General features: G+C 40.7%; 1 protein-coding gene across 9 annotated transcripts in view; it reads right to left on the bottom strand.

The window, feature by feature from the left end:
* Window positions 1-12,928, bottom strand: part of tenm3 (teneurin transmembrane protein 3) — a 186,206-nt gene that overhangs the window by 8,987 nt on the left and 164,291 nt on the right. For all 9 annotated transcript variants that reach the window (XM_058079310.2, XM_058079326.2, XM_058079334.2 and 6 more), the window contains 6 exons: window positions 10,262-10,366; window positions 8,876-9,006; window positions 7,770-7,939; window positions 6,569-6,695; window positions 1,330-1,527; window positions 1,023-1,082 (listed from right to left, as the gene is read on the bottom strand). In XM_058079310.2, the coding sequence (XP_057935293.2) occupies window positions 1,023-1,082; window positions 1,330-1,527; window positions 6,569-6,695; window positions 7,770-7,939; window positions 8,876-9,006; window positions 10,262-10,366 (791 nt within the window). The remainder of the gene's footprint in view (window positions 1-1,022; window positions 1,083-1,329; window positions 1,528-6,568; window positions 6,696-7,769; window positions 7,940-8,875; window positions 9,007-10,261; window positions 10,367-12,928) is intronic.

Here is a 12,928-nt window from a genome sequence, read left to right as displayed (position 1 = left end):
ACACAGCAAATACTGATATTTCCGCTGTATGATACTTATACTCCTATATTGCAGTGAATATGTGTCCTATTTCTATCATTCTGGATGGAGGCAATCTACATTCTGTTACCTTGTTCTTGTGTTGTTCGATTGGATGTAATGCAATTGACACCTGGACTAATTTAATTCATCGACTCTAGTATACCTTTAACCTTTAAAAAAACACCGCTTCCTGGTGCAGAGGGAAGTTGTGATGCTTCTGTGTTGCTACGGTAACTGCTGTGCAACTGCCTGTATAAATAAACACGTGTTATCCAGCCGAGTAACTGGACGAATATCAGCGAAGTAAATGTGCAAAATGTGTGTTAAGGCAGAGGATGTCATGTGTCACGCCCTGTGTGGGTTCCCTCGTGACAGTTTGAGGTGACACTAGACACACTAGAGGTGTCAAATTATGCTATTAATTCATTTTTCATCCCTCTAGTTTCTGTATGTGAGTTTTTATAAAAAGTTATTTTTATGTGTTGGGCCTGGAAAACAATGGTCACATCCTGAATTGAACACTGATTGTGTTTGGGCTTGTCTAATATAAGCTGTAGTATTTGGGAGGGCAAGGTGATGAGCGGCGAATAGCAGAGAGGAGCATGTTGGAGTTGTCAGTCCAATGGATGGAAAATGTACATTTCAAAAATGCTCCATTGATAAAGGTAGAGTGTTATGCCTTCTTTGTTGGTAGTTTCGGAGATTAGCACCTAAGCAGCTCAAGGTTAGCTTAGCATTGTTACCAATTTAATGAGTCATAAAGCTTGTGACAACTCTAAACTGGAGGAGGAATGTTTGAGGGCATTGCAAGGTAATTCCAATTACAGATTAATTACAGACCATAATTAATCTTTTTTTTTTTGTAAAAACACATTCTACAGTAGTCTTTAAAGTGTCCTCTTTACTTTGATACTAACATCATCCAGAGAAAAATGTGTCTTTTTCTAGAAAACTGTCACTCGGACTGTGAAGAGGTGAAACCCTGAAACAAATGCACCTACCTGTCTGCGGTAATTGTACAATATACGACGTCCGGTCCCAAGATGTGCAACTCTGAGAAGCTGCAGAGAGAAATAGTTGTAAAATTTGAATATCATCACCATCACAATATCCATTACCCTTGAAACATCGGCTACTCTCAGATATTGAGATCTCAGCTACCTAAAAAGTGGAACTATGACTTGAAAATTAGAGTTGCCACAAATATGAAGATTTGACTTCTTGACAGAAGAATCTCTGGTGGGAGATCTGTACCTCCTGTCAAATGACGTATGTGATGCCCGTCATCAGTGCTACTGATGCACACACCTGTCCATCTTCAGAGTAGTCCACAGTAACTGAGGCGTTGCTCTCAGGGGGGGTGTAGATATTTCTGTAGTAGCCGATGGATCTGATGGTCTGCATGGTATGTCGAGCCACGCTCGGCATCGTGACGGCTGACAGGCGGTCCCCGGAGTCGTAATCGAAAATGTACTGGTGCTGGCTGTGCAGCAGTAAGACCATGGACTGTGGAGAGAGCAGAAGACAGGAGCGTTGTGTAACATTCGTTCATTCATTTTCTACCGCTTTTTCCTCATGAGGGTTGCGGGGGGTGCTGGAGCCTATCCCAGCTGTCTTCGGGCGGGGTACACCAGCCCATCACAGGGCACATATAGACAAACAACCATTCACACTCAAATTCATACCTATGGACAATTTGGAGTGCACTGTAAAAAAAAAAAAATCTGTAGTTTTTACGAAAAAACTGGCAGCTGTGTTTGCCAGAATAATCCTGTCAAAATTACAGTAGAAATGTAAACAGTCTTACAGGCTAAACTGTACATTTTACTGTTTATTCCTGTAAAAAATGAAGCTCCCAACATGAATTATCCATTATTTTAATACTTTAATGCTGTAATTGTGACCTCATTGTACTGTGTATTGCATTACAAGTTTTAGGAATCTGTCAAGTCTACAAAGAAAGTTGATTTTTTCACATTATTTTACTTTAAAAATAACAGTTTTGTTTTGTTGAAGAAATAGCTGTCATATAAACAGTGGTTCTTTGTTTATCTCTTTACATTTTTATGATGTCATGATTTTGCACGCTAACCACTCGACCGCCGTGCCGCCCTCACTGTGTAACATAATACAGAAAAAGGTACTCTAATTTGTTTGTGTGAGTGATGTAACGCTCCAAATGCAAGTTCCAAAGCCAAATGCCAACCGGTTCGTTAACGGTGAACTTGCCAAGAGCCCTTTCCTAAACGTCGTCACGCCTGACATCGGTCACCTGGCAGCACTTCTGTGATTTAACCTTTTTAAAATCAGTCTTTATCTGGAGATTTAGTGCCATTTGGTGAAGGCGTGCCCTCTGTCCCTTATGTAAAATTGGTAGCTGCACCAATGTCTGTGCTTGCATTTCAAGCAGACTTTATTCACACCCTCGGGGACATCAGTAAGCAGTCGGCATTACCCGTTCAGCTCAGGCAAATGCGATTCGGTGTCGCGTCCTGTACACGTTTGACTGTAAATACCCGCCAACAAATGCAAAACACAATCATTAATGACTGCTTTTAATTGTTGCCGCACCAAATCATCTGAGACAGTTAATCCATCATCTTGGAGGTGGGTTTGGGCTCGCTATCATTTTGAATGCAGTCCAGTTTCCAAAGGGAAGGGATTATGCTGTGCTTACAATAAACGTTGGAATTGGATGAACCGCAGCCCCTGAGTGCTGGCAGCACTCAAGCAGCCCCAGACCGTGATGTTACCGCAGCAGTGGTTGATTGACGCAATGGTGTTCAAATTGTATCCTCGCTTGTGTTGCCAGCCATTTGACCAATAATTTATGTATGGTGAATAATGTTCAGCTGTACAACTTTCATGTATATGTACTTAATATGAAAGGATGCAGGGGGAATTTTACAGTAACATTACTGACACCGAGTGACCAGTGGAGAATTATGCATAGAATCATCAGTGTCATTGAATGCATCTTCTGAATGGCTTATTGGTATTTTAGTTGATTTTGCCATTTAAAATGCTTCATTTAAGCAAATATGCATGTTGAAGCAGCAAAATTCAAAACACTCTAACAAAGATGCCAACAGTCCAGTTTCTATCACTTTTTTTTTTTTTGGGCAAATATATGAAACATTACAGTGCATTTCTTACATCAATCAAAATATAACTTTCCATTATTTACATTTGTATTCAACTATCTGATCACAAGCCCAAAATGAGTAGGCTGAAGCAAAAGCTTATAAATGCCTACCCCTTTTTGCAAGATATAATCATGTTCATGCCATGTGTCTTGTTTTCCCCTGTTATTATTATCATTTTAATATTATTATTATCATTATTGTTATAATCTTTATCATTATTACCATCATTAATATTACCATTTTCATCATTAGAGTTAACAATTTTTTGATTTTTTTTAAATTATTTAAAATCAATCAAATACTTATTTTCTCTGTCCAGTTTTTCCAGCAATGTTTTCATTTGACCTTTCAATGAACCAAACGTGCTGTCTTTGTCATCTTCAGGAAACCTTGATAACAGCAACTACTGTTCAGGAATTCCCTTAACCAACTCAGAATTGTGTTATGTATTCCCTTTTTGTTACTGCGCACACAAAGCCAACAAATACTTTTACATTTCCATGTTAATAAATGATGTTCTTTTAAAAATGGCAAGTCTTTTAAGATTGTGAATAAAAAATCTATTGAAGTTTTCAAATCAAAGTGAAAACAGCAGGCATTCCAGCAGTGGGATGCTGCTTGGAGAGCGGTTGGTGGCTTGCTCAAGGGCATCTCAGCCTTGAATAGGAGAAGGGGACAGTTACTGAGCCGCTCATTCCTGCCAAGTTACTGAATGGGCTCTGCGATGGCTGCCCGGAGTTCGCCTTAATGAGCCTTAATGCTGTCTTATCAAGATCTTGGCATTGACTTGCCTCGGCTACAGCACTGAGGAAAATCTACGCAATGTAGGATTAGAAAACTCGGCTATATATTTTCTCATGTTTTACCTCCAAATGTTTAGAAAGTTGTTATGAAAATGTCTCCTCTCCTCCTCTCCTCCTCTCCTAAGTGAGGGAGCAGCCAGAATGACAAGGTGTCAGAGAAAGCTCTTTAAGCAGTGACTGTGAAGGTTATCTAACAAGGTGGAAAGAATCCAGGTACATGGACAATCTGGCACTGGGGTCCACCCACTGAGGTGGGCGGATGCTTCCTTAAACCTCTGACAACAAAACACTTACACCACATTAACTTAAAACCCCTTTGGCTGCACGGTTGCCACTCTTCTAACCACGCCCTCACCCGCTCGGCAGTCTAAAAAAAGATCCTCTTTTTTTAATGCTTTTTTTGAAACTTTGAAAATTCTAATTTCCTGACGTGTCCTTTACCTCTGCTGATTGTTTCAATACCGTGCTGCTCGCGAGGAAACGGTAGGTCGTTTTTTTTGCAACAAGCTTGTCAACCCATTATACTCATTAGGGTGCATCAAATTTGAATGGGAAATTTTAAATTCATAATATCAATTTGGCTGGCGTTCCATTTTTTTCTAATGAACATAAAAATGTCTTTTGCAAAGTTTTGAGGAAATCCATTGAGATTTAGGGGTGCCACCTCACACAAAATCTTTTGTAAAATTTCGGAAAATGTGCAATTTCTAATGTAATTGCCAAAAAGTTGACCTGGAAATGTTGAGTACAATGAACTTGTATACAGCATGATTTTCTATAGGGTTATTAAAGGGGGCCCAGACCAAAGACCAGAGGACAGAATCTTAGGAGAGCTGGTGGGTTGTGCATATCACATTATGTAGGACTACAGTACCACTCTCAATAAATATGAGGCATCAGTAATACTGTCTACTCTATATTACTGTTGTTGTTATGCTTGCTATTAGCTATTAGCTAACTGTCATTAGCAAACTGTAGCTAGCTAATGTTAGCTACAGTACAGGCAATGAGCACTAAACAGTGCCTAAAATAATAAATGGACAAGTGTATATCAGATTATGTAGTACTACAGTACAACTCTCAATAAATATGAAGCATCAGTAATACTGTCTACTCTATATTACTGTTGTTGATGTTATACTTGCTATTAGCTATTAGCTAACTGTCGTTAGCAAACTGTAGCTAGCTAATGTTAGCTACAGTAGAGGCAATGAGCACTAAACAGTGCCTAAAATAATAAATGGACAAGTGTATATCACATTATGTAGGACTATAGTACTACTCTCAATAAATATGAGGCATCAGTAATACTGTCTACTTTATATTACTGTTGTTGATGTTATACTTGCTATTAGCTAACTGTCATTAGCAAACTGTAGCTAGCTAATGTTAGCTACAGTAGAGGCAATGAGCGCTAAATACCTATAAATATGACTACAAATCATTCAAATGACAAAGACAAAACCACAAATTTGGTAGTAATACGTAATAGGAGTATAAATACCAACAAAAACATAAAGATCACCTGAGAGTTCTTGAGCTGCAGTCTTTGCTGACCTCAAATCTCCATGGCGACCATTGAACTGTTCACCACTTTATTCCACAAAAACACCCCTAAATAATCATGTATTGGAAAAATATTTTGTATGTGTTGTTTCTACATATATTGGAACACTTTTAGTACCCAGCCAATTCAATAATTGTGTTTTTTGATGCACCCTAATACTCATTATATATAACAGTATAATAAGAGTCTGACTCAGGGTGTCTTCACACTCCAAAAGTATGCAAACATGTACCAATACAAGTTTAAAATGAAAACAACCCAGTATTTTAAAGTTTGGCATTTTGTCTGAGCAACGCATTGACATCAGCCTCCCTCTGGATTCTGGTCCTCTGGCTCCCTCTTGTGTTATGTTACATTTACATTTTACTTTTGTCGGTTTCGTTTTCAACCATTTTTGTCATTGTCACATGAGCGTATGCTCATGCTTCTGGACAATCACTCTCTTTGTGGAAACCCATTACTAGACTTTCTTCTTGCCTCGTTCTCTGAATCCAAAAACCTTTCAGCCAGACGAGAGATTTCTCTCAGTAGTAACAAGCGACTTTGACGCAGTTTCTTTTCCTCACTAACTGTGGGACAGGACACTTTCCACGGGGGACGTGCTTCAGTTAGTTTGCTTCCTCTGTTTGACTAACATTTCCCGTGATAACCTTGCTTTGTGTGCGCAAGGAACAGAGAACAAACCTTTCAAGTACCTGTGCTTTTTGGTGTGTGTATTCTCTCTTTTTCATCGTGCCTCTGTAGACACTTCTGTCTATCCACTTCACTGAGAGAAAGGAGCATGTGGGCTCTTCCGTGTGAGCCCACCTGTGTAGCATCTGCCTCTCCTTGAGTTGGTAGGATTACTGTGCATGACCGTGTTTATGCATATGCTGTCTCGCTTCATTTAAATATAACGCCGCTATAAGGCTGTCCGTGGTGACATTCTCACATGATAAAGAGAAGGACATAGCGATGAATCTGGAGGAAAATACACGCTATAGTATTTGTATGAATGTATATACAAGTATGAAGCTGGGATTTTACTTTACCTTATCCAAGTACGTATAGCTCCATGTTTTTCCGTCAGAAAACACTCTGGAAGTAATTCTTCCCTGACTGTCGTACTCCCACTTCTCTGTGGTTGGACCTCTCTGCAGACCAGTCACCTGGCCCGTGCTGGACAAACACAAGAACACAGCGGTTCATTCGTGTGCTACTAAAAACAACAACTATGCACATATATTGTGTATATATATACACATATATATATATATATATAGGGTCAGGCAAAACGATCTGACACATCTGTATCGAAAAGTACATATAATGCAATTTTTGCGCTACTAAAAACAACTATGCACATATACTGTATGTGTGTATATATATATATATATATATATATATATATATATATATATATATATATATGGGGTCAGGCAAAACAATCTGACACATTTGTATGTTAAATAAAAGGCAAATAAAGTAAAGAAATAAAAAAGTGTTTATTTTCGAAAAGTACATATAATGACATTTTTTTCATATAATGCCATTTTGCTTTGTTTCTTTATAACGCCATTGTTTTTCGTTTCTTTTTCAGTTGCTGCCATGAATTGGACTGGTGAGCATCGCGCTTTTATTGTGGAAACGTTTATCAAAACAAACGAATCTGCAACTGCAACACAACGAGCGTTCCGTTTGCACTTGGTAGGTCTACATGGTAGGTTGACATCCCGTGCGTACCAGCTCCAAACACGATCACATCAATTGCTAAACCATTTGTTCACTTCCTGTATTCAACATAAACTATTTATATTATTCTTCATAATCTTTTTTATTCTACTTACAACCTCCTAAAGCTCCAACAGTGCAAATTCTTGCAATTTTTCTCACTGGTTTTAAAACTTTGATCAGGAGTGTAAATCTCATGGATGGTCGGACAGGAGAACGTCACCATATTCCCTCACATCCCAACCTTAGGTAGCGTGGGTGTCCAGTGGTAATCGGGAGCAGCTCAGTATTCTTTGTCACTTTTTTAGGAAATGGCAGGGTTCAAATTGTAACATTTATGGGATATTTTATGATTAAAAAAAACTTCCCATATCACCCCACTGGGATACAATATCATTTTTAAAGTCTCTGAAATGAGCGGAATATTGTGTTGCCGTGGAGCCTAAGCGTCTTCCAAAGTGTGTCTTGAGATAATTCCAAAAATGAACAAATGGGATTGAACCCCAGGGACAGGATGCTTACCTGGAGTACGTCAGGTTAACAGAAAGCAGCTTGCTGCTTGGGACCCACAGCGTTGGATGGCCTTGTGTGTCGTAAATGATCTTCAGCTGAAACTTCCTGTGATCGTCATAGATTTTCTCTGTTCGTAGCGTACGGTCATAATCTACAGACAAAAGGTTTCTCCCATTGACCTAAGAGTGGAAAAACAAAGCGGCACAGTGAGACCTTGGCAGATGTAAAGTGAAAAGCAGATCATTGTGTTCATTGACAAAGCAGCAGTATTTCACTCTATTGTCTGACATTTTACACAGGAAGAGACAATTGTGAGAAATGACTAATTAAGACCAGACAGCTTTTGGATATATCTGAATGATGTCCAGGTGTCCAAATTTCAAAATAATGTTGTGAATATCATCCACAGTAACTCAACAATCTGCTCACTTTTATAGGATTCGCAAAATTGCCGTTAAAATCCAGGTTACAAATATACAATACAAATATAAACATAGGTTCTCATTGGGAGTGACCAGGATGGATAGGATCAGAGGGACATTACATGTTAGAGGCCTTGGAGATAAAGTCAGTTATCGGCCAGACTGAGATGGTTGGGAGGATGGATGTCCAGAGGAGAGATAGTGAATATATTGGTAGAAGGATGCTGCCAGGTAGGAGGCATCGAGGAATACCAAAGAGGAGGTTTATGGATGTAGTGAAGGAGGACATGAGGGTAGTTGGTGTGAGAGAGACAGATGCAGAAGACAAGGTTGGATGGAGGAGAAGCGGAATGTTTCCACCTCCATGTTATAGGAATGCTGTTGTTGGACTCATATTCACCATTTTACCTACACCATTCATCAGGAAGGGCATCCGGAATCTGGAAAGATGGAAATAGTCTTTCCAGATTCCGGATGCACTTTTATGTCTTTTATCCACATAATGAGTTGAGATTGGGAATACTTTCTTAAAGAGACAGGACTAACATAATTGCTCCGAGGGAGCCAGAATGCCTTCCGGGTGGTTGGTTTGTTTTTCCAAATTGGAATCCAATGTTTCCCTTATCCAGTTTTGTTGTAGTCAAGTTGAACAAAACTCTGGTACTCCCTTTTCTGTGTTGGAAGGTTACTCACCCTAAGCTTTCTTCCAAATACTATGACTTTTCCTCGTGTCTGTTCCTTCCTGAACCGCCATTCCACCAGATTTTGTCCGTTCTCTCCTGGAAGAGTCATATTCCGTCGTGCAATAGTCGGGTTGGCGGCACCTGCATTTCCACACAAACGGATGTTATTTACATTTCGTACATACATTCTCTTATTCATGAGGTACTACTGTGCAATTCATTCAAATACTTTATAAGTACGATATTTCAGATACATTTCAGGATCAACCGAAAATGTCAATTTTCCTCCGCTTATCTGGGAAGCAGCAGTTTCAGTAGGGAAGCCCAGACTTCCCAGGAGCCACCTCCTCCAGTTGGACCCGAAGAACATCAAGGCGTTCCAAGGCCAGTTAATCCTCCAGCGTGTCCAAGGTCTGCCTTGGGGCCCTCTCCCAACTGGGCACACCGGGAACACCTCCGGAGGCGTCTGGGAGGCATCCAGACTAAATGCTTGAGGTACCCGAACTGGCTCCTTTCAATGTGAAGGTGCAGCGGCTCTACTCTCAGCACCTCCTGGATGACTGAGCTCCTCAGCCTATGTCTTAGGTTAAGTCCAGTCACCCTACGGAGGGAACTCTTTTCCCCCGCTTGCATCCGCCATCTTGTTCTTTTGGTCACGACGTTCCGTCTGAGCTCTCTGTTTCCCACAACGGTCCGCTACAGCGACCACATTACTGCAGACGATGTGCCGATCCGTCTATCAACCTCACACTCCACCTTTCCTTCACTCGTGAAGAAGACCCCGAGATACTTGAACTCCTCCACCTGCGGCACCTCATTCCCAACCCGGAAGGTTCAATCCAACTTTTCCAACTGACAACCGGGGCCTCGGATTTGGAAGTGCGCAGTCTCATCTCGGAAGCTTCACACTCAGCTACAAACCGGCCCGGTTAACGCTGAAGGTCACAGCCTGATGAGACCATCAGGACCACGTCGTCTGCTAATAGCAGAGACAAGATCCCAAGATCCCAAGGCCCCTGACCCGGACTCCCTTGACTCCTTGGCTGCGCCTATAAATTCTGTCCATGAAAATTGTGACCAGAAAGGGCAGCCTTGGCGGAGGTCAACGTTCACCGGAAACAGACTCAGACTTACTGCTGGCAACGTAAACCAGCTTCCTGCTCTGATTGTACCGGGACCCAAAGGCACACAGTAGCGCACCCCAAAGCCGTACCCCCGGAGCACCCCCCACAGGACTCTGCAAGCGACACTTTCAAATACCTTTTTCCAAGTATAACGATCATTGTTACCACACAATACATCTAATGAACAATTAGGAATAAACAGTGAGAGAGTGAATTATTACATAATTATATAATATATTATGAGTTATTATTATGGTAGCACGAGTACATACCTGCCAGAATATGAGGCTCTGTCTGATAGTGTGTATCCATCCCATTGGCATAGATGACTCGAAGAGAATGGTCTTTTCCCACTTGGTAGCTGTTACGTAGTTGGTCTATGAGGGGATTGGGGGGGGGGTTAGGGGCAGAGGCGGAGGGCGGATAATGGCATATGATTACCAGAGAAAATGCAGTACCTTTCTTAAAATAGAAAAAAAAGTAAAAGCTTTGAAAATATTAAAGGTGTGATGTGATGCGGATGAACTAAGAGGAGAGAAAACGGTTCCATGAATTCCTGTGATTGGTGTTTGAACCTGCTAATAGAGCACAGAGCAGGTATTACAGCCTCTTTTAATTACCTTTCCCTTGACCTCACACGACTAATGGCCACTAACATCAGACTGTGTGAGTAGAAATGAGGCAGAACAGATGAATGAGCAGGAGGCCATCAGACAATTACTGCTAAAAATAGCATTTCCTTTGATGGCGGATTCAAACATTAAAATGCATATCAAAATTTTCATACCAAGAGCTATCGGGATTAACATATGTGATGTCCCAAAATATGTGAGATTAAGATTAAATGCAAGAACAAACCTAATCTAACCTAAATTGGCAACTCCAAATTATCCATAGGTATGAAGGTGAGTGTGAATGGTTGTTTGTCTATATGTGCCCTGTGATTGGCTGGCCACCAGTCCTGGTTTAACGCCCAAAGTCAGCTGGGATGAGCTCCAGCATACCCCCCGTGACCTTAGCGAGGATAAGTGGCATTGAAAACAGATGGATGAATGGTTGGTCTGCAAAGGGGCGTTGCAAAGAAGGATGAGAAGTCTCAATAATGCAACCACTACGTTGCTTAGTTGTCGCTGTCCATTTCATAGGCGCACATGTTGAATAAATGAATGATCGCAACGTTAGCACTGAGCACTGATGCACCGTTATCACGCCTGGCAGACAAAATATAGGGAAAAGTTAACCAACAGAATGAAAGTGATGTTGTTTACAGTACTTACTCTTCTTTTGTAACTACTTCTCTGTTTCTCTTTGTACAGTATTAACAACTGTGCACGCCTGTACCCATTTTCAGGTGATTCTTGTATGTCGTCTTCATATCGTATCCTAAGTAACGTGAATGAACCGAAGGAAGAATGAAATATTGTGTTCTGAAACCAAGGCAGTTTATTCTGTTATTGTTTACAAGCTCACTGAAGAGCTCCTGGGACTTTGTAGACTGGCTGCATACTGAGCCAGCGTGAGATGAAAGCATAAATAATGTATATATATTGATGCATAGGAATGCTTCACGGGTCGATAGCGTTGAATAACTTATTACATTTATGTCAATGCTGCTCTGCCGTGTTTGCCTCACACTGTGGGCACGCGGGAACAAATCACTGCTGGTCACACATGACCCGGGTTCAACCGAGTCATTCGTTCACGTTGAACTAGGGCGGCGCTACACGTATGATTTGTCTCCTTGTTCGGGCTCGCCGTGACAAATGACAACAGCGTATGTTTTCTCGTCTCTCGCTCATCCGCCACCAACTGTTTTAATGAATTCATTCGGAATCCTTATGAATTTGGGCAATCATTTGGGATTAGAGTTATCTACCATATGTATCTAGGAGATTACTTGGGAGTCGTCCCTGCCAAGCAGTGGGGGGGGGGGTACACGGGAATTTACAACCAGCAGATAAGAACTCATTCAGGCCCAAGTAACTTGCTTTCTGGACAAACTGCTTTCTTTTAAATGATGTTAACAATTCAGCCTTGGTGGAGGTCTGTAGCGCCGTAGAAAAGCAATTGTGTTTGTGGGGTGGGGGGGTCGTTAATATTCTGGGGGTTACTCTCATGCCATCGCGACTAAAACTATAATCATACTTTTCTGTATTCAGATCCTCAGCAACATTTCATGGCTTCTTTTTTAAAGATATGACTTCCTTCAGCTGCTGCTTGTTGGTGGGAATATTGTCCCCGTTGCCCCCCTCCCTCTGGCTTTATCTTCTTCACTTGTAAATTGAATTGTGTTAAGTTTGGCGCCATGACACTCGCTATCCACGTGAGTTCTTTTAACATATTACATCCCTGGAGGCTTGAAGTAACGCCATTATAGTCGCTTTTACACTTGTATTTCCCAATATAGTACACATAACATTTTCATATTATGACATTTGCACTCATGTGTGTTGCTGGAAATGTGTACCGGTGCTGGGAGAGCAGAACGGCAGGTGGGCGGGAAGTGACGTTGCGGGTTCAGAGTTGAGTTTTAGCCTGGTGTGGCATTGGGCCGCAACAGTAGCCAATAGTCAGTAGTTTTTATTATCAAAAAATAAAATTAATAGGCTGCACAGTGGACGAGTGGTTAGTGCGCAGACCTCACAGCTAGGAGACCCGAGTTCAATCCCACCCTGGGATGTTCTCCCCGGGCATGTGTGGGTTTTCTCCAAGTACTCCGGTTTCCTCCCACATTCCAAAAACATGCTAGGTTAATTCAAAATATGTATTATTTATTTTATTAATTTATCTTACATTTATTTTTATTAATTTATATTAATTTATTTTTTATTTTTGTACTTTATTTTCTATTAATTTATTCTTTATTTTATTTATTTTATTGATAATAATATTAATCAATGTATTATTTATTAATTATTTTTGATTATTCAAATAATCCA

Source organism: Doryrhamphus excisus, linkage group LG9 (assembly GCF_037039965.1).
Source record: "Doryrhamphus excisus strain RoL-2023G ecotype Guam linkage group LG9, RoL_Dexc_Guam_v1.1, whole genome shotgun sequence".
Lineage (NCBI taxonomy): Eukaryota > Metazoa > Chordata > Actinopteri > Syngnathiformes > Syngnathidae > Doryrhamphus > Doryrhamphus excisus.
Note: the sequence above shows the minus strand (reverse complement) of the source record. Positions and strands in the feature narration are given on the sequence as shown.